Source organism: Typopeltis vanoorti, chromosome 8, assembly GCF_054136105.1.
Source record: "Typopeltis vanoorti isolate ZY-2024b chromosome 8, IOZ_Tvanoo_1.0, whole genome shotgun sequence".
Taxonomy (NCBI): Eukaryota; Metazoa; Arthropoda; class Arachnida; order Uropygi; family Thelyphonidae; genus Typopeltis; species Typopeltis vanoorti.
Window position 1 is genome coordinate 114180837 of NC_143556.1, and position 23322 is coordinate 114204158.

General features: G+C 37.9%; 1 protein-coding gene across 1 annotated transcript in view; it reads left to right on the forward strand.

The window, feature by feature from the left end:
- The window catches only part of LOC150104294 (uncharacterized), a 636238-nt gene that overhangs the window by 403469 nt on the left and 209447 nt on the right, over positions 1-23322 (forward strand). The window contains exons 37-38 of the mRNA XM_090396452.1: positions 14087-14280; positions 19488-19867. Of these exons, the coding sequence (XP_090252578.1) occupies positions 14087-14280; positions 19488-19867 (574 nt within the window). The remainder of the gene's footprint in view (positions 1-14086; positions 14281-19487; positions 19868-23322) is intronic.

The window sequence follows — 23322 nt, forward strand, 5'->3', positions numbered from 1 at the left end:
TTGAACATGTGTGGGATGAACAAGAGCATCATGTGAGGGCAAGAGACAACTGCCTCTCATTACATGCATACAGGAAGAATGATCCAAAATTACAATTGATCGCTTGTGGAAAGTATGCCTCGTATGATTGCTGTAATCATTGCACTAAAAGGAGGGCTTAGATCTTATTAAGGTGGGTGCCATGACTATTTGTTCCTCACACTATGGTGTCCATTGAATTCTTATAGGCGAATGATAAAAGAGAAGATAAGATAACTAATTTATTTTTAAAGGCACTACTAGTTTTATCTTTCTAGAAGATTTCATTGGGTGGAACATGGAAGTGAAAAAATCAGAGATACATAAAAACATTACTGGAGTACATCAACCAAAACTAACTGCATGGTTTGTGGACATGAACATCACCATACTTGACTGGCCTCCACAGAGCCCTGATCTCAACGCAAAATTACAATTGATCGCTTGTGGAAAGTATGCCTCGTATGATTGCTGTAATCATTGCACTAAAAGGAGGGCTTAGATCTTATTAAGGTGGGTGCCATGACTATTTGTTCCTCACACTATGGTGTCCATTGAATTCTTATAGGCGAATGATAAAAGAGAAGATAAGATAACTAATTTATTTTTAAAGGCACTACTAGTTTTATCTTTCTAGAAGATTTCATTGGGTGGAACATGGAAGTGAAAAAATCAGAGATACATAAAAACATTACTGGAGTACATCAACCAAAATTTTAAATTATCAAGGAATCGCTCATGTGTGAATGAATATATATATATATATATATATATATATATATAATCAATTTACAGAACAGACTAAATTTATTTACTGGTCTGTTTTCTTTTAAAAAAATTAATTTTTTTATTTTGGTTTAACCAATAAGAATACAATTTGGTCAGCTAAATCCCAAATTGCCAGCCCATCCTCATTCATTCAGTATCAAAGTAGATACCCAACAGGGTGCACCACGAGAAGGTGAGGATTGGACATTAGGTCAGAAACCCTGGTCGGTTCTCCGCATTCCTTTAAAGGCTATGTGGAGGTCTCCTCTCAGTTATACAGCTCTGACCCTTAAGCACCCCTTTTAAAAAAATACTTCTGAAATTATAATATAAAAGTTAAGAAAGAGGTTTATTTTCTATCGGTTTGTTCATTACAACACACTAAGCAAAGCTGGTTATATACAATAGAAATGTGATGCTTGTTAACTAATTGCTTCAATTATTAAAGAGAAATATACCTGTTTTCCTTCATTTGTTGCAAGAGGAAGTTGTTCAGTGAAGTATCACGTTTCCAAATTAACAATGCTGTGCTAAATTTGATTAACCTTGAAACTTTCATCTTCGAATGATCTGCAACTGATATATAACTGTTTATATGTATGCATTTATATATATATGACTATTTATATGTATGCATTTATATATATATGACTATTTATATGTATGCATTCTATAACAAGTGTTCTTTTAAAAAAAGAGAGAGCTGTAAGCTATCATCTCATATATATTTATATATATATATATATATATATATACACACACACAGGTAACCCTCGTATAACAGCCGCTAGAGGGCTACATGGTGTGTAGTGTTTTCAGAGACCTCCCGAAAGCTAAGTATAATTTTGAGTGAAAAATGGAATACTGGTTTAAATCGTAACGTAGTATTGTTTATTTTTGATAGCTTGTTGTGTCTGTGTGATTTTGGTGTGAATTCCGTTTTTCTTATATTTAACTTAGTATTTTGAAGATACATTTCATAGAATAGCACATGGCACCAATGTGATGAAAAATAATGGCATCCAAAAATACAACACCATAGTGGTGAGAGACTGTGCAGAAAGTATAAGGAAAGTGAGAAATTAAAGTATATGTCAGGTTGTGAGATTGTTGTGGTGGAAGAAAGCCAGAATGTGAGTGAAAATAGTGGCTTGATAGGGAATTGCATGTTGTACAAGATGGCAATGAGAGCGGTGATCAAAGAGAGATTGAAAGCAATTATACAGAGAGAGATAATAGTTATTTGCAAGGAGTGAGATCGAGCGGTTACGCAGAGTGATACGCAGTGCACAGCGGCAGTTGGAGTACCTGCAAAACTCTTTCCAGAATGCCTCGGCTAACGGTAATAAGCAAGTGTTTGAATGGAAAAATAAACGTACGAGTGGGAGAGTTTCAGAAATGAAGAAAAGAGTGTTGTACAGTAACTCGTTATTAAGAGGTGTGATAGATGAAAGTTTAACTAAATTGTACTTACCGGGTGCGAAATTTAAGGATGTAAGTGAGAGTATTACAGCAGAAACAGAGGGTGAAAGAATTGATAGTTGTGACGGGTGCGAATGAATTGAAAGGAGATAAATTTTTTATGAGAGAGGACATGAAAGTATTGTTAAAGGTAGCGAAAGAAACGAGTGACAGAGTTAGGATGGTGAGTCTGTTGCCACAGTATGACAGAGAGGAGTTTAGGAGGGCCATAATCGCGGACTTTATGTGCAGGTTATGCAGACGGTGTGGTGTGGGATTCGTGTGGAATGAGTTTGATGGGCGAAAGGATTTATACAAGATGGATGGCCTGCATTTAAATGGATTTGGTGTGCGGTGACTTGAAAAAGTGTTGCTGAATGAAGCGAAGATGGATGTGCAGAACCAGGGAAACTAGAACCACCAAGGAAGGGGGGGGGTGGATATGTGGACATCGGTGAGACAGTTGAGTGTAAGCATGTATATAATGTACCCGAGCCAGTACTAAGGACAAGAAATCGGAATGGGATAGTTAGAAGAACACATCAAGATAGGGGGTGGGACAAAGGGAGCTTTGCATTTCATGTATACTAATGCCAGGAGTATTAGGAACAAGAAGGAAGAATTTTTGGCCTTGATTGGCTCTTCCTGGCCACAGGTTATTGGCATTAGTGAAACATGGCTGACAGAAGATGATATAGTTAGTGGGATAGAATGTGTAGGTTATACTGTGTTTAGGAGGGACAGAGAGAATAAAATGGGGGGGGAGGAGTGTTATTGATGATAGCTGATGAATTGCAGCAAGGAGAATTGAAGTAGTATTGCAGGAAAGTGAAAAGAGCTCATTTGAGGCTATTTGGTGTGCGATTGAGATTGGCAGAACAAAATACACAGTTGGGTGCTGCTATAGACCAGGTGATAGAATAGATGGTGGGGATAGTATGCATAAACAAATTGATGAAATGAGTGGGAGGAGAGTAATTATTATGGGGGATTTCAACTATGGTAACATTGATTGGAAGGAGGAGAGGACACGTGAGGAAGGAAGTGGATTTTATTCAATTATTAAGGGATAACTATCTGAGACAACATGTAATTGAAAATACTAGGGATTTGAGAGTGCTTGACCTGGTAATAGGCATCTGAGAATTTGACTGTAATGAATATGACCATGTTGCCACCTATTGGTGGGAGTGATCATAAGGTCTTGACCTGGGAGGTGGCTAAAGGAGTGGAATTGTCCATTAAGACAAGGTATATGTGGAATTACCATACTGTCAAGTATGACAAGCTTAGGAGATTGCTTGGTTCAGTGCCATGGCATATAAAACTGCAAGGGCCAGATGTCGATAGAGCATGGGAAGTGGTCAAGGAGCATTTACAGGAGGTTATGGCTGATTGTATACCTAGGGTCCGAATAGTAAAACAAGTAGGAGTTAAATGGATGAATAACACCATTAAGCTTGAACTGCAAAAAAAAAAAACAACTGTGGAGGGAATTTAAAGAGAAAGGTGACCTGCAGGCACACGAACAGTATATAGCGCAGGTCAGAAGGGTAACGAGTGCGGTAAGAAAAACAAAAGCAGATTATGAAAGGAAACTAGCTATGCAAGCTAAAGAGAATCCCAAACAGTTCTTTCAATATGCTGCAAGCAAAAAAAAACTGTACACGGAAGAATGATTTTAAAGAATGCCGATGGTAAGGAGGTCACTGAATTAGTCAATATAGTGCAATTACTTAGTGAGCACTTTGCAAGAGTATATTGTCCAGGTAGTGACAATGAAAGAATGAAGGAACCGTTAGTTTATACAGGAATTGTGATGAATGAAGTGGAGGTGAATAGTCTATTACAGAACCTTAATGTGAATACATCTGTGGGATTGGATGGTATTACCGGCACGGGTCTTACGTGAAGCAGCTAAAGAATTATCGGTGCCTTGACCATGTTATTTTATTATTATTATTATTATTGTTCCGGGAAACTCCAAGGAGTCGACAGACTCATCGAGGGAGGCCCTAACATCATGTCAAGAACAACTATTCAACATTCACACAGTATCTATCATACCTTGCCTTGAACTCATTCACGGTCGTAGCACCCACAACAGACTCTGGAAGCTCATTCCACTCATTTACCACTCTCCAAGTAAAGAACCTAGCTCTAATACCCTTGTCAACCACGCTCTTGCCCAGCTTCCATGCATGGCCCCTAGTCCTCTCACCACCAGTCATATTTTCAAAAATATCTTCTGGATCAATCTTATAAAAACCCTTCAGTAATTTGAATGTCTCAATCATATCACCCCTCCTTCGCCTCTCGTCCAATTTCTACAACCCACAAATCTTCAACCTATTCTCATAAGGTTCATTCCACAGACCTGCTATCATCTTGGTCACTCGTCTCTGGACCCTCTCCACTTCCTCCCCATCACGAAGAAACCCTGGTGCCCATAGCTGGGCACAGAAGTCCAGATGGGGTCTTATCAAGGCTCGATACAGAGGAACAACAACTTGTTCGTCTCTGCATGTAAAAGTATTTTTCAGAAGCCAAGTGATTTGGTGAGCTGTTTTAGTCACTTTTGCAATGTTCCCCCTAAACTTCAACTCCCTATCCACCAACACTCCCAAATCCCTGGCCTCATCAATCTCCTGGAGTATGGTTCCACCAATGCGATATACTGCTGCTATTCTTTTCACCCCAAAGTGCATAACCTTACACTTTGCCACATTAAATTGACATCCATTTTTCCTAGCCTAGTCCTCCAAACTATCCAAATCATCCTGTAAAATTTTGACATCCTGTGCACTCACAATTGCTCCACCCAACTTTGCATCATCAGCAAACAAGTGAACACTTCCTCTCAGATCCTTTCCAATATCATTGATGAACAAATTGAAAAGCAGTGGTCCAAGAACAGAGCCCTGTGACACTCCACTAGTCACAAGACGTCTTTTAGACTCCACTCCTGAATAAACCACTCTTTGATATCTCTCCTTCAACCACCCTCCTATCCATCTCACCAACCCTATATCTATACCCTTCTGCTCCAGTTTACTGATTAGGGTTCCATGTGGTATCCTATCAAAGGCCTTGGCAAGGTCCAGTAGTATCACTGTAAACCCATTACCCGTATCCAGTTCAGCCATCACTGTGTTATAAAACGTGAGCAAGTTACTGAGGCATGATCTACCCTTCACAAAACCATGTTGTCCCCCATACAATATCCCATTTTCATCTATCCAATCCTGTATTCTTTTCTTGACTAATTTCTCTAAGACCTTGACAATGATTCCTGATATGCTAATCGGTCGGTAATTTACAACAGCAGTCTTGGAACCGCCTTTATGCAGTGGAACTATTTGCCCCTCTTTCCTCCCGCTTGGGACTAACCCAGACCCGAGACTAAAATTAAACAAAATGGTCAAGGGTACTGACAATTCTTTAGCTGCTTCTCGTACAACACGAGCTGGTATACCATCCAATCCCACAGATGTATTGACATTGAGGTTATGCAATAGACTACTCACCTCCACTTCATTAACCACAATTCCCGTATAATCTACTGGTTTATTCGTTTCTGCAATGTCACCACCTGGATGATATACTTTTGCAAAGTGCTCACTCAGTAACTCAACTATCTCAACTGATTCAGTTACCTCCCTACCATCGGCATTCTTTAAAATCAATCTGCCATGTACATTTTTCCTTTTACTTGCTACATATCTAAAAAACTGTTTAGGATTCTCTTTAGCCTGCATGGCCAATGTTCTTTCGTAATCTTTTTTGCTTTTCTTACCACACTCGTCACCCTTCTGGCCTGCGCTTTATACCATTCATGTGCCTGCCGGTCACCCTTCTCCTTAAATTTCCTCCATAGTTGTTTCTTTTTTTGCAGCTCAAGCTTAATGGTGTTATTCATCCATTTAACCCCTAATTGATTTATTATTCGGACTCTAGGTATACAGTCAGCCATTGCTTCATGCAAGCACTTCTTAACTACCTCCCATGCACTATCGACTTCTAGTCCTTGCAGTTGTACATGCCATGGCACTGAACCAATCAAACTCCTAAGCTTGTCATACTTTCCAGCCCGATAATTCCACATGTACCCTGTCTTAATTGAAAATTCTACACCTTTAGTCACCTCCCAAGTTAAGACCCTATGATCAATCTCACCGATTGGTGGCAGTGTGGTCATATTTGTTACAGCCAAATCCTCAGATATAATTACTAGGTCAAGCACTCTCTGACCCCTAGTATTTTCCATTACATGCTGTCGCAGATAGTTATCCCTTAATAACCGCATAAGATCCAGTTCCTTCCTCCCGTGTGTCCTCTCCTCACTCCAATCAATGCAACCATAGTTGAAATCTCCCATAATAATCACCCTCCTTCCACCCGTTTCTTCTATTTGCTTGTGCATATTGTCACCACCATCTTTTCCATCACCTGGTCTATAGCAGCACCCAATTGTATATTTAGTTCTGCTAGCCACAATCTCACAGCAAATGTCCTCAAATGTGCTCTTTTCACTATTTTAATCTGAGTCTCGGATCTGGTTTAGTCCACATTGGTGGAGCTGTACTCCAGGAGATCGATGAGGCCAGGGGCTTGGATGTGTTGGTGGATAGGGAGATGAAGTTTAGGGGGCACATTGCAAAAGTGGCTAAATCAGCTCATCAAATCACTTGGTTGTTGAAAAATTCTTTGACGAGCAGAGACAAATAAGTTATTGTTCCTCTGTACCGAGCCATGATAAGACCTCATCTCGACTACTGTGCCCAGATTTGGTCACCTAGGTTTCTTCTGGATGGGGAGGAGAGGATCCAGAGGCGAGTGACCAAGATGATAGCAGGCCTATGGAATGAACCTTATGAGAACAGGTTGAAGATTTGTGGGTTGCAGACACTGGTTGATAGGTGGAAGAGGGGAGATATGATTGAGACATTCAAATTGCTGAAGGGTTTCTATATGATTAAATTAGAGGATATTTTTGAGATCAGGACTGGTGGTGGGAGAACTACGGGACATCTATGAAAGCTGGGAAAGGGTGTTAGAGCTTGGTTCTTTACTTTTAGAGTGGTAAATGAGGAATAAGTAAATGGAATAAGCTGCCAGAGTCTGTTGTGGGTGCTATGACAGTGAATGAGTTCAAGGCAAGGTATGATAGATACTGTGAGAATGCCGGATAGTTGTGTGGACATGATATTTAGGGTCTCCCTTGATGAGTCTAAGTACTCCCTGTAGTCGCCCATATTAATAATAATAATGAGGTACTTATACAATGCGGTATCGATATAATGCAGTCTACAAATTGTAGTAACCCTTGTTCAACGCTGTTTTGTTAAAAACACAGTCTACAAATTGTAATAACCCTTTATCTTTTCATATGTTTTTCACTGTGCGACTTAAAAATCAAATTATATCTTCATTAAATTTGTGTATGCCCATATCACGCATGTAGTTATAAGTAGTGAATTTATATTAGGGGAAATACCCTTAAGCATGCATGTACATCAATTGTATACCATACAAAGTGTTTATTGTTGAAAATTGTCTTCATTTTCTGCCAGGAAAGCACATTAAAAATCATAAGTGTGTTAATCTCAAGCTGAGCACTTTATTTTCTGGTGAGATACATGCATAATTAATATGTAATGTTTTTTTTTATGTAAAAAAAATATTTTTATAGTAATGGCCACAAACTGCATCGCAAGGGAAAAAAACAATATTGAAAGAAAATTTGTCTCAAAGAAAAAAATTAAAATCATTGATCGGTTGAAAAATGGAGAAAAAACAGTTGTTGCAAGGACTCTGAATTCAAACGAATCAACAATTCAAACAATTAAACACAATGAACATAAAATCCGAGAAAGTGTTTATTGCTGGGTCAATGGTAAGTGCAAAGCACGTTGCTCATGTGTGCAATATTCTAATGAGAAAAATGGAGAAATCTCTAATGATTTGGATAGAAGATTGCACTCAAAAGAAAATTCCTTTGGATGGAAATCTTATTAAACAAAAAAACTCTCAAAGTTTATAAACATTTATAATGCAGACCAGGTGTTCAATGCGGATGAATCCAGGTTATATTGGAAAAATATGCCAAAATGCACCTATATTTCGAAAATAAAAGATCAGCTCCTGGATTCAAAGTTTCCAAAGATAGAATTACGCTGTTTTGTAGTAATGCATCAGGTGATTACATGACAAAACCAATGTTTATTAACTGATCTTCAAATCCTCGTGTATGAAAGATTAAAATATGCACTTTATTTTATTTTGCCTAAAACATTTATGCATTATGCAGAGCACAGGGATCTTCAACCAGGAAACCATTTGTTGGACCAGTGTTCTCTCCACATGCCAGGTGTTGATGGTAAGGCAGCTAAACAGATTTCACCCATGGACCAGAAAGGGTTTCTTGATTTTAGGCGAAGACTAGGTGGATTTATGAGAGTCTGGTGCAGTGGCAGAAGTGGATTTCTCATTACTTTATTAAATACTTTAATCGAGGCTTGTCTTCTCTGTATATTTGATGGAGCAATTTTAGATAGGACAGGTAGCCAGGGGAGAGGGATGCTTCTCAGTGTCCTACTAATTGTGCACATGGTAGAGTTTAGCTGGGTGTCTATAATGTTAGTGTGTGCACTTCTCTCCCAGACAGTGTCACAGTATTTTGCTGCAGAGAATGCGAGGGCTAGTGCAGACGACCTTAAGACATCAGCACCACAACCCCAGGTTGTTCCAGCAAGCCGTGAGATGATATTATTTCTCATTTTAATTTTGTTGGACAGGGTTGGTGATGTGTCTTTAATAGGTTAGGCTTCTGTTCAGGTTCACTCCAAGGAATTTTGGGTGAGGCTTATGTTCTACCATTTTATCTGGAAGTGTGGTGACAGGGAATGCATTCAAATCATGGTATGATGGAAGACCTTCCATAATGAATCATTGACTCCATGTAGGTCCAATATTATATACACACACGCACACACACATCTTTGCTATCTTTTATCAAATCATCAAATTATACCCTCGGGGGGGGGGGGGGTACAGGAACTTATGATAGTACTACATGCTATCTTTTAAGGAACGGTATATTGACTACATATCTAATTCCGACAAAAAAAAAAAAAAACTTTATTAGTCCAATTCTCTTTTAGCTTCATATACCGTTTTGTACACTTCTTCAGGAGAGTTTATAAAAATATAAGATGCCAACATTTTAGTATATATATATATATACACACACACACCCATGAGCAGTTGAATTATGAATACCTGCCGTGTTGGCGAAATGGTGCTGTGGTCACCCCGGCGAATGGAATAGTGCCACGTAGCATGTGATGGGGATGTTGTCAGACCTTGTACTGACCGTCTGAGTAATAGTCGAGCACAGAATGAGGAAGATACGAGATCTCAGCAAATTCGATCACGGCCAGAGCCAGGCGTATGGAGCACTCCATCTCCAAAGTCGTGCAGGCACTGGGCTTTTCATGGGCCCCCTGTGTCAATAGTGTACCGTGAGTACATGGAATCGGGTAAAACCACAGCCGCTAGGGAAAACTGCCATGGTTTACAACATGTCGGTGACAGGGGATGCCATCAGCTAGCTCGGATGGTAACAGCGGATAGATGGGCCACAGTGCTGCAGATAACTCGCCAATTTAGTGTTGGACAACAACGGCGTGTGAGCAGCCACACCATCCAGAACCATCTCCTCGCTATGGGGTACAGAAGCCACTGCCCATCTAGGGTACCTCTGCTCACTGCATGTCACAAGGCACAACAATTAGCATGGGCGCAGGAATGCTGCCATTGGACCCTCGATGCATGGAAAAAGGTCACCTGGACCGATGAGTCGAGGTACATGTTGGTACACGCTGATGGCAGAGTACGAGTGCATCGCCAAACACATGAAGCGGATCCTCATGCCAGTAGGGTACAGTTCTGGCCAGTGGTGGTGGTATCCTTGTATAGGGACTGTTTACGTGGGATGAAATGGGTTCCCTGGTACATCTACCATTGTCCCTTACTGGCAAACAATACAGGGACCTGCTGTCAGATCATGTGCACCCATTTCTGCGCTTACAGCAAAACAAAGAACCAGCCCACCGCTCCCAAATTGTGGCCAAGTGGGTGAATGAACACTCGATGAACATGAGGATGCTTGGCTGGCCCCTGAGGTCCCCTGACCTCAATCCTATTGAACACATCTGGGATGCTGTCGAGAGAGAGATATATGCGCCCGGGACCCTGCTCTGACCAATCTGCGTAAATTGTGGGGGGCTGTGCAGTAGTCATGGATCAGTTTGGCTCCCCAACGCTTCTGATGCCTTGTGGAGTCCATGCCACGCCGCATCGCCACCGTCATCAAGGTGAAAGGGGGTGCTACCCGCTACTAGGCAGGTATCTCTAATTCAACTGCTCATGAGTGTATATATATATATATATATATAAAAGCTTTAATGACTGTTACCGAGTCTTTTTTATAATATTCCAACCGAGTAAAAATGAATTTTGAAAAAAAAAAAAAAAAAATATATATATATATATATATACAGGGTGTTCGGGATAAATATGACATATTTATAATTAATTATATTTTTCCGTAAGTTACATGTATTAACACACACTTCTCTTCATTTAAAAGTTTGGACCCTTCTTCATTCATATACAAGATGTCAGAAAGGATGGATAGCTGGAACCCACCTGAATCATGGAAGAGAATAACTTGTATCATGATGATTCGTGCCCGCCATCAAAATAAGGATATTACGACTGCTGCCCAATGCTCCCTGAATACAGTAAAAACAATCAGGCATGAACTAGAGACTTGCAATGGTGACTACGAGGATGTAGCAAGAAGAAAGATCCCTAGCAGATGATCTGATTGCGTTCGTACAGCAGAATTCCTCGCAAATCTGCAGGAACAGGTGTTGAAGAACCCTGGCATTGGAATTCGGGCTTTGTTCGTGGAGTTGCTAACTGTAGTCAAGCCCTGGATAACAAGGGTAGCCAATGGTAGGCCGTATGTATGGCAGCAGGATTCGGCCCCTTGCCACACCTCTGGGAAAAGTCAAAAATGGTTGTCTGAAAATTTCTACGACTTCACCAGTCCAAATGTTTGGCCTCCAAACTCCCCAGACCTTAACCCCATGGATTATTTTGTATGGGGCGCAGTTGAAAAAGACACCAATCGCACTTCCAGTAATACAAAAGCCCAGTTAATGGATAAAATTAAAACAGTTTTTGCGGCCCTTCCCAGGGAGACTGTAGCATCAGCTTGTTCGAGGTTCCGAAGCAGAATTGAAGCTGTGATCGATGCTAATGGTGGTTATTTTGAGTAAATCTTGTTGATAGTATTGTAATTAACTCTGCCTGTAATGTTTTTTTGTCAATTCATTAAATTTAATAGATACAAAGAAGATTTTCTTTTTCCTTACGAAACTGTCAAATTTATCCCGAACACCCTGTATATATATTATTATGTGACCCCTCCAAGGAGTCCAAAGATTCATCAAGGGAATGCACCTACTCTACAACTCTGTCTCCGCCAGCCATCTCAATCCATCAACTACAGCGAACTGCAACTACCATCATCACCAACTACTACTGCCCACTAACACCACTAAAGATTCTCTTTAGCCTGCATGGCCAATGTTCTTTCGTAATCCTTTTTTGCTTTTCTTACCACACTCGTTACCCTTCTGGCCTGCGCTTTATACCGTCTGTCTGCCTGCCGGTCACCTTGCTCCTTAAATTCCCTCCATAGTTGTTTCTTTTTTTGTAGCTCAAGCTTAATGGTGTTATTTATCCATTTAACCCCTAGTCGATTTATTATTCGTACTCTAGGTATACAGTCAGCCATTGCTTCATGCAAACACTTCTTAACTACCTCCCATGCACTATCGACTTCTAGTCCTTGCAGTTGTACATGCCATGGCACCGAACCAATCAAACTCCTAAGCTTGTCATACTTTCCAGCCCGATAATTCCACATGTACCCTGTCTTAATTGAAAATTCTACACCTTTAGCCACCTCCCAAGACTAATTGTTCTTCTTGTAACGAAAATTCACAACTGGATGTATTAACTGTGCCCAATGGATTTCTTTTCCAGTCATAACTGTGTGTATTTAAGGAAGGAAAGTAACTTGAAATATTTTCTTCAAATATTGTTAAATGTTCTGTTATAACAGAAATAATTTCCTCGACATTTTTCTTGTGGCGCGAAGGAAACATATCTACTGTATTTTTTTCTGATATACGGTTTTTCCAAAGAGATACTTTTATATGGAAAGCTGACAATTTGTCAGTGGATGTCAAAATATTTTCATTTTCCCTTGGATATTTGTATTAACGCTATTTAAGTAATTAAGAATATGCCATTTTAGCACACCAAATATCATTTGGAAGACATTAAAAGCATTTGTACCTTCATTTTGAAAAAAGGCCAATAATTCATTCTTAAGTTCTAAAATTCGGAATAGCACTTTACCCCTTGATAACCATCTCATTTTAGTGTGCAAAAAGCAAAGATTCATACTTCGCTTCCATAGATATGCAAAGTTTTTTTTTAAAAAAAGGCCTGCTTTTAAAGGTATTGACTTGATGTAATTTGTCATATTTACAACTTGGTCTAGTTCAGGTTTTGCCAGTGATGTTTTTGAAAAATGTCATGATATCTTTCACCGGCGGAACCCTTGTAACCAGTTCGCGGAACACCGGTTAAGAACCACTGATATAGAGGCTAATGACTTCATCAGTTGCCTTAGTATATATCCTACAGTACAAAGCACATACCCTTTTGGATGTATATAATGCTATGCATAATGGGAAGGGCCACTACCCAGACCGGTTTCAACCTTTATTGAGGTCTCATCAGTGGGAGCCAGACCCAGAAGAAATACGAATATTAATGGAATCAACAGTCAAACATGGCTTAAAAATAGATATGGTCCATTATGTAATCTGTATAATGCATTTCTCTTTTCTTCCATACTACAAGATATCCTACATTGGTTGTATGACAGTCTATTCTAGATTTCTCTTGTTTTCTCTCTTCTTGTTTTCTCTCTTCTTTACAATACTTTAATATGATCCAGCATAGAGATCAATCCTGTTTGTTCTGTATAGAATATGCATTATGAAGAGTAGACCTCATAAACCCCTGGCTTTTTTGAGGAGTGGTTAGGATTAGTTTAGGAGGATGTAAAAAAATCTTGAGATCTTGAATGGAGGGGGGGGGGGGATGAAGACCACTTTTATGCCATGCCGAAGTATTTTGTGTATTTTATCTGTTACTGGTTGGATATAAGGCAGTGCTACTTAGTGTTTTTGATTTTCATGATTATTTGCTTTTACCTGAGGGAGTTTTCAAAAATTATTGATAGATGGCTTGTGTTCTTTTATCAATTTTGAGGTAAGATATGATTGAGGTATTTAAGTTCTTCATTCTTCTTTTCTTTGTTACCAGAGATGTATGCTCCATCCCTGAACAGTTTAATTACTTGGAGCCATTGAGATGCATCATGGAAGTATCTTCAACATAGCTCTAATTTTAATTAGAGATCTTAGGCTAAATATATACAGTATATGTTTTTATATTTCTAGTTTCTCTTTTTTTTTTATACCAAATAAATGTGTTTATCTTCATAGATCTCTAGTAGTATGTTAAGAAATAGTATAGTCTTGTTATTTTCACGTTCAAGAATGAAATTACATGGATGTACATTCTTCAGATAATTTATGAATTTTTCAAATACATATGTTTCTTAAGAATTAATAATTTATTATGGTTATAATTATATAATAATTGTTATGATTTTTTTTTTTAGTTTAACATTAATGAATGTGCATCAAATCCATGCTTGAATGGAGGATTATGTACAGATGGAATAAATGAATTCATATGCCAGTGTCCTTCTGGTTGGAGTGGTAAACGATGTGAAGTAGATGTTAGTACTTGTATCTCTTCGCCTTGTCTTAATGATGCAAATTGTCTTGATCTGTTCCAGGATTATTTTTGTGTGTAAGTATTACTATTATTATATAATGAATATCCAGGGAAATCGAGCAACTTGTTGCATTATATGCAGCATTGCTTTCACTACTCTCCTTTTAACTCATTCTTTTACTGTGAATATTTCTGTTTATTTTATTATTATAAGATTTTTATTTTAATATATTTAATATATGTTTTATGAAGTTTCTGCATCTCTTCCCAGAGAACTAGTAGACTAGTTCAATGATGCAAATTATAGACCAATCAGTATCTCATGTGTGGTGATAAAAGTACTAGAAAAATTGGTCAAAAAGAGAATTCACGAATAGGTAGATTAAAATATGATATTGTATGAAGTTTACTAATTTTTTATAATAGAGTAACAGCTGAGTTGGATAAAGGAAATGGCTGCATGATGATTTTGCTGGATTTTGTAAATTTGACAGAATACCGTGTTGAACTCTGTTACACAAATTAGAACAAATGAGGATGAATATGTTACTGGTTAAGTGGATAAGCAGGTGGCTGTTGGACAGATATCAAAAGTGGTATATAGAGGGGCAGAATTGAGGTGAAAACAGGTAACTAGTGGTATGCTGCAAGGTTCAGTGTTGAGACCATCGCTGCTTAATTTGTACATAAATGATATAGGAAATAACCTGAAAAGAAATATTTTGTCTTTTGCTGATAATGCAAAATTAGGTAGAGTAATAGTTAAAGCAATATGGAGAGGTTGTAGGATGATTTAAATAGGCTGTCAGTATGGACAAAAGATATTGGGTATCAGTTTAATGTGGAGAAATGTAATGTTATGCATTCCGGGATAAATAGATTACAAACCATGTATCACATTGATAACACTGTACTCCAGAAAATAGATGAAGCTAGAGATTTAGGGGTAGTGGTAGACAAAGAGTTAAAGTTTAGAGGACATATTGCTAATGTTGCCCATAAGATTACCTGGATATTGAAGAACATAATTGATTGTTTTCACTTGAATGAAAACTCATGTAGCACAAGTTCTGCCAACATTATGAATGTCCTAAAAGTTTTATCCATGTGGTAAGAAATCTGCACAATTCAATGCACTGTATTTTTCTGACTTTATAAACTGATTTATTTCCTTACCTCCACAAGACCGTGTGTTTTCAAATCCACTAAAACATGAATAAGAAGTGGACATCAGTTATCTCCATTGAGAGATAGGATTACATTAAGAGGTATGTAATGCCTCCATTAAGAGATATTGCAAAATGCAACCAAGAAGGGCGAATAGTATGGTAATATGAAAGAAAATTAGATAAGCAGGCCAAAATAAACCCAAAAGATTTTTTTTTTTATGTAGCAAGTAAGAGGAAAAATGACTGTGGTACAATTATTTAAATAGTGCTCATGGTAGGAAGGTGACAGATGCAAAAGAAATAGCTGAGTTGCTAAGTGATCATTTTGCAAAGGAGTATTATCCAGGTGGAGATTTGGAGATTTTGCAGTTATTGATGTGACAGAGATGCATATCAAAATTGAAGTAGATGAACAGGAGGTGTGTCAGCATGTTGAAAAATATCAATGTGAACACTGCAGTAAGACTGGATGACATTGCCCGTGTAGTACTGTGCGAATGTGCAAGAGAATTGGCACTGCCTCTGAAGTTGTTTAATATAAGTCTCAGCTCTGGCAAGGTTCCAAGGGGGTGGAAAGAGGGTGAGATAGTTCCATCACATAAAGGGTGGCTCCAAGACAGAAGTAGAAAACTACAGACCAATTAATATAACAGGAGTGGTTGTTAAAGTATTTATGGAAAAGTTGGTTAAAGGTGAAATCCAACAGTGGGTGGATAAGGATGTGATATCCTATAGTAGCACAACTTTGAAAAGGGTAACTCCAGTCTTAGTCACTTATTCACATTTTATATTAAAGTGACAGTAGAAATGGCTACACCATGATACTACTGGACTTTATGAAGTCATTTGACAGAATACCACATGGAAAACTATTACAAAAAAAAAAAATGGAGCAAATGTGAATGGATATGAAGCTAGTAGTATGGATGGGGGTGGGACTGACAAACAGATAGACACCAGAGAGTAGTATATAGTGGAGTGGAATCTAGTAGAATGAGGATGACTAGTGGAGGATCTCAGGGTTCTGTACTAGTGACACTGTTTAATGTGTATATCAATGATATAGGGAAAGATTTAACAGGAGATATTCCGCTGTTTGCTGATGATGCAAAACTGGGGATGACAGTATGAAAAGCCAAACGGCTATTTTTTTTTTTTTTTCCTGGCGAAGTTGATAAATTAAGGGGATAAAAATCCCTTATTGTTTTTCAGCCAGTATGCGAAACTCTAAGATCGAAAACTATGATCTAAGCGTTTCATGCCAATGAACTATCGGCGAATCCAAGCGTAAGTGACCACTTGGTAGTACCACACCAAGCAACTCGATGCAAAGGTGGAGCAAGCTCCCTCACTATTCTTGATATTTTCTCATAATGTAAAATAACACAGCTCCTATGAGATGTAATACTGCTTTACATTATGAGGAGAGGTCACTACCCAGACCGGTTTCAACCTTTTTTTTTGAGGGGATGACAGTAGTTGATAAAAGTGATGTAGATATCATGGAGGATGATTTAAATAATGGCATTGTTGGCAAAACATAATTATTGTCATGTTAAGTCAAGTAAAGATAGGAAGTTTTATATCTCTTTTTATAAGGCTATGATTTTTCTGCATCTTGACTACTGTGCACAGATTTGGTCACCTGTATATTTTTGGGAATCAGGAGGTGGTAGAGAGGATTCAGACAAGTGACTAAGCTGGTGACAGGTCTATGCTATCATTTACACCAAATTCTTTTAAAGTGTTTCTTAGAGTTGGAAGTTGTATTTCTTGGAGAAAATGGCAAGATTGTTCCAAAGGACAGAGGTGTGTGTGTGGAACTAAGGAAGAGGATAAGAAGTGGTTCAGTCAGTTTCGAGCTAAACCATATCTGGATGTCGATCACCAGCAAATTAAGCTTCTGTTTTGACACTATCTTTTTATTTTTCTTAGGGTACCTTCCAGTTGCATGAAAATTAAACAACTAGATCAATGTCACTTAGTATGTTAACTTAATGTGCATGGTGAAATGAGATAACATTTCATTCAGAGATGTTCTAAATGCAGGTATATCAATAAACAATGAACCTGAAAAGTACTAAATGCTTTGATTGTAAACTACACATAACCAACCACTGAATTAGATATATTTAATACCATGTCAGACCTCTTTTAGCGACTACTAATACCAATTCTCTTCAATTCCCTTTGCATAGTTCAGTGAGATATGGGTCAGGAACAGCCTTCATTAAATGCTTCAGTCAGTTGTTGCACACAGGATGTTCTATTTGTCCATGCAAGCCTTCTCAGATAACAGCAATCTCTTTCCTAACAGACTGTCTTAGAATCACAGTTACACCTGTTAGACAAGCAATGTGAAAGCAATATCTCAGTATATTATTATTACGGGCAACTCCAAGGAGACCTTAGACTCATCAAGGGAGACCCTAAACATCATATCAAGAACAACTATTCAACATCCACACAGTATCTATCATACTTTGCCTTGAACTCATTCACAGTTATGGCACCCAGAACAGACTCTGGCAACTTATTCCACTCATTCACCACTTTCCAAGTAAAAAACATAGTTCTAACACTATTGCTAACCACACTCTTGCTCAGTTTCCATGGATGTCTCCTAGTCTTCCCACCTCCAGACCTGTTCTGAAAGATATCCTCTGAATTAATCTTATAGAAACCCTTCAGTAATTTGAATGTCTCAATCATATCACCCCTTTTCCACCTATCAACCAATTTCTGCAACCCACAAATCTTCAACCTGTTCTCATAAGGTTCATTGCATAGACCTGCTATCATCTTGATCACTCACCTCTGGATCCTCTCTACCTCCTCCCCATAAAGAAGAAACCCTGGTGCCCAGATCTGGGAACAGTAGTCAAGATGGGTCTTATCAAGGCTCCATACCGAGGAACAATAAATTGCTTGTCAAAGTATTCTTCAGTAAATACTAACAGTATTAGTTATCATCTTTGAAATTGATTCGATATCTGAAATATCGTAATCAAATTCTTGATATATGCCTCAAGGGATATACACGATACTATGATAGAATTACATGATAAGTTTACAATAATATTAACTTCCTATGGATAAATGAACCACCACAGGGCATAGTTATAGTTGGACGTGTTATGAGTCTACAGTGAAAAATATATGTTTCCATTATAATTTATTAATGTTGTTGCTTAAAATTTACAGAATGTCTAAGCTAGGTAGAATGTATAGTCTGAATAATTTACACTTGTTGAATTTGTACTTTAATGTAATATTTTAATATAGTTTATCAGTATTCTTTGTGCACTGTTTGAATAATGGCAGCAAACGCAATTCAGTTTATCAATATATTATCACAGAGTCTGCCACTATTTAAGAACTACATTTTACATACTATGGGATTTTGTGGTATACAGTGCTTGTAGCATGTTCAAATCCTGGCAGATTTGAACAGCACAGATAAGAAACTGAAAAGTGCATGTCTGCTTAAAATTTAGAAAATGGGAAGAATTTGGTGGTATCGAAATTAGCATAACAGACTTTGTCAGTGTCACATCAGAAATGAGTGAATGCCAACCGAGAGAGAGAGAGAGATGAGTAGCATGATCAGGGATGAGCAAGATGACTGGCATGTGAATAAGAATATAAAATTAGGAAATGTAGTAAGGTTGAAACATGGTGTTGATTGGAAGAATGAATGCTGAGGGAAAGTAAGTTGCTTGGAGAGAGAGAGAGAGATGCACTGAAATAAGAAGTGGAACATGTGAGCATTGAGTTAAGAAGCATGAAAGAAGAGATTAGGATACTGGAAACAACAGATGTGAAGCGAATGAGAGAGTTATGAGAATGAAAGAAGGGGAAAGAATAGGAGAGCCAGGGGAAGGAAAGGAATGGGAGAAAGGCAACACAGTGCAGGAACTGGGGATGGAGAGATGAAAGTAAGCGAGAAAGAATGTCAGATGGAAGGGAGAGAGAGATGCAGGTGAGCAAGGAAGGAACAGAGTGGTATCATGTATGTAATTATTTCATACATCAATCCTTTGAAATTAAAATGGCATTGAACATTATATTTATGTTTTCATTCTGTTTTGTTTCATTTTTGTTTTGTTGCAGATGTCCATCTGGAACTGATGGGAAACGCTGCCAGACATCTCCTCAGAGGTGCATTGGTAACCCTTGTATGAATGAAGGTATTTGTCATGATTTTGGTAGTGGACAGAACTGTTCATGTCCCTTTGACTATACAGGAATAGGATGCCAGTATGAATATGATGCCTGCAGCGACAATATTTGTATGAATGGAGCTACGTGTGAAAGTAATGCAGGGAGCTTCAGATGCCTGTGCCCTCCAGGTTTTACAGGAACCTATTGTGAAGAAGATATCCCTGATTGTACTCCTTCTTCATGTCCTTCCATTGCCATGTGCATTGATCTGACCAATGATTTCTATTGCAAATGTCCCTTTAATCTTACAGGGGAAGACTGCAGAAAATGTGAGTTTTATTTTATTTTTATTTAAATTACATATACCCTTTATATGTCTCAAAAGATTTTATTTGTTTTATTGTGGAGCTTGCTTGGGATATTTATAAAAAATATTGTTGCTAAACTTTGATAAATATGATCACCTGAGATATATGATTTGGCAAGATGAAAAAAGAAAAAATCTAGAAAGAGAGTACAAAGATGAGTAGCAAGCAATATCAGCCCTGTGCAAGGCCGACTTAATAGACAGAACTGTGGAATTTCATTGTATTATTAAGAAGTAACTTTTTTTTTTTACAAAGCAAATAAATGCAAAACAATGGGAGTAAGGGCTATTCATTTCCAAAACTCTGATTTTGAAAAGCACTGAAAGACCTCGTTGAAACAATGTCTGACAATAAACTGGAAAATAGAGTCTATATATGAACACGTGGATTTATTTGAATTTATTCTCAGCTTAGTAGTCTGGTATGAACTTGTTAAAAGCAAATATTGTCAATAAATTACCACAAAATTAAAGCATGCATATGGAGATTGCAGTAAAACATATTAGAAAGTTTTGTCATTTGTCAACACCTGTTTTATTATATTGTAGTTATATTGATTAAAAATGAAACAGCTGGAAATTTAAGGACATAATTTGAAAAATGAGTAAGACTAAGCAAAAGAGTTTAACTTGGCTCTTTGTAAGTTGGAACACGTAAAAGATTTAATAAACATATTTTGATGCCAGATACCATATCCAGGAAATTTGGATATGCAGATGATTGGTCTCTGGCAACAAGTAGTGTTTTATAGAAACTACCGAGACAACACTGATGACTGACCTGGACTCCCTTGGTAGATATTTCAGGAATTGGTGCCTTCAACCGAATACCAACAAGTCTGAGACCTGCTACTTCCACCTTAATAACAAACTTGCCAATAGAGAACTTCAGGTTTACCTTAATGGACAACTTCTTCGACACAATAGTACCTCAAAGTACTTGGTAATAACTCTTGACAGGTCTCCGATATTTAAAAAAACACCTCATGAACGCATTGGCTAAAAATCACAACTCGCAACAATATAATTCAGAAACTGACTGGAACATCTTGGGGAGCTTCTGCGATGATGCTTAGATGCTCAGCTCTCAGCCTTGCATTTTCTACATTTTCTAATACGAATATGAAGCTCCAGTGTGGATTAACAGTGCACACACCCATTTGGTTGACAAACAGCTCAATAATACTATGTGTCTTATTTCAGGGACAATCAAGAGTACTCCTATACAATGGCTCTCTATTTTAAGCCATATTCTTCCTCCACCGTTAAGAAGAGCCAATGCCTTATGCAGGGAGTATAGAAAGATCAGGAAAACCTCCATCTTCCAGTGCATAGAAACACTTCAAATTTAATAAATAGATTGAAATCGAGATATCCTCCTGTTAGAAGTGCTATAAGACTGTTAGAGGACAATTTTGACAACAGTCAAGAGTGGAGATGCCAATAGGAGGTGTTTTCAGATCCAGACCTGCAGAACCTTCCCTCCATTGAAAAACAACCACCTGGATATGTACCTCCACGTAAAACTTGGATTACTCTAAATCGGCTAATGACTAACCACAGTCGATGTGCAGACTTTTTTTTTACAAGTGCCAAAAAATTCGTTCCCCACAATGTGACTGTGGAAGTGACAAGCAGACTATCTGCCATATTTGCCAAGAATGCCCACAGAGAGCATATGAAGGAGAGGAACAAGATTTCCTAGTTCCAACACTTGCAACTATTGACTGGATTAATAACTTAGATATAAACTTGTAATATCTGACTGATAGACGAATCTTAATTTTCGTATTTGTAATTTCTACTGGTGTTGTTTGTATATTTAATGTGTTTGTGCTATAAACATATATTTAGAGATGTCGAGTTTAGATTTTTTATACATATATATGTCTATTTATATTTTAATTATATACATATTGTTATAATTGTCACCGACACTGTATATGTTTCTTTTGCTTGCGATGTAATGGCCATACGATAAATAAATAAATAATAAACATATTTTTACATCTATAAATTATTTTTATTTTTTCAATCCAAAATGTGATATAAATATGTGCACACTGAGAAGGAAATATGAGGTTTTTTTTCTCTCCAAGAAATTTGAGTCCCTGCATTTGTATCTTGCACAGGGCCCTAACAAATATGAAGCTGGTGCTGGGCTTATGAACTGGGGTGAGTGAGAATAGTTAAGAGAATGTAATCAGCAGAGCTTCACAGGAAGGAAGAAAGGATATTGTTGAGGCATAAATATATAGGCCTCAATCTTTTTGTATTGAAAAGATACTGGAGTGAAAGAATATCAAAGCAAAGCTGGGCAGTGAAAATCATGTACATAACATCAATGGGATTCATATCACAACATTTTGGTTCTACAGTAGAGAGACTGTCCACTTTGGCAGTCTTGCTAATGATAGCTTCTTGTTTTCTTTTCCTCTCTCCTCTCCCTCATGAAGCTATGCTATGCTATGAAAAAAAATTCCTTTGTATCTTATTTAAATTAAGGGGATATTAACTCTCACATTGTTTTAAAACCGAATAAGAAACTCTAAGATCGGAATCAGAGAGTTTCATGCCGAATATAGTAAACTATAAAAGTATCGGCAATTACTAGCGTGAGCTAATGCAAGTAATCCTAGTGCGTAGTACAAACTCAGGCAACTTGCAGCAAAGGTGGTAAAGTTCTGATCGCTATTCTTGGTATTTTCCATAATGTAAAAACACATTTCCTAGGAAATGTATGCTGTTATTACATTATGGTGGGAGGTCACTACCCAGACTGGTTTCAGCCTTTATTGAGGCTTCATCAGTGAGTAGCTAGACCAAATTAATACCAAAGGGTATAGCGAAAAGAACTTATATATTCTGCTATACGAGTTGTCGAAAAGGTGCAACCCATTAAGTTACTTAAATATAAAGAGCCAACAGGCTTCATTTCAGCGATATAAACATTATTTAAATTAAGGGGATATTAAATCCCACATTGTTTTAAAACCGAATAAGAAACTCAAAGATCGGAATCAGAGAGTTTCATGCCGAATATAGTGAACTATAAAAGTATCGGCGATTACTAGCATGAGCTAATGCAAGTAGTCCTATAGCTCGCCCACTGTTTGTAGGTCCCTGCTTCGCGTCTTTCCAAGAATAGTCGATTCATGCTGAAGGGGAGAAAGAAATGAAGGATGGCCAAATTGGTAGCCAACACGCGAAATCACGTGCTTTATAGGTAAAATTTTCCAACTGTTATACAAGCAACATAGTTAACTACAATAATCATAAAAGAGAAGTTAATAAACAACTCAACTCATCCCACAATACGGACTAATTACCCTATTATCGGAATGGATTCTCCTTTTTCTAACATGCGCAGAAGTGTCGAAGGATCTCTAATCGGTGGGCCAACTATAGCACTTAGTA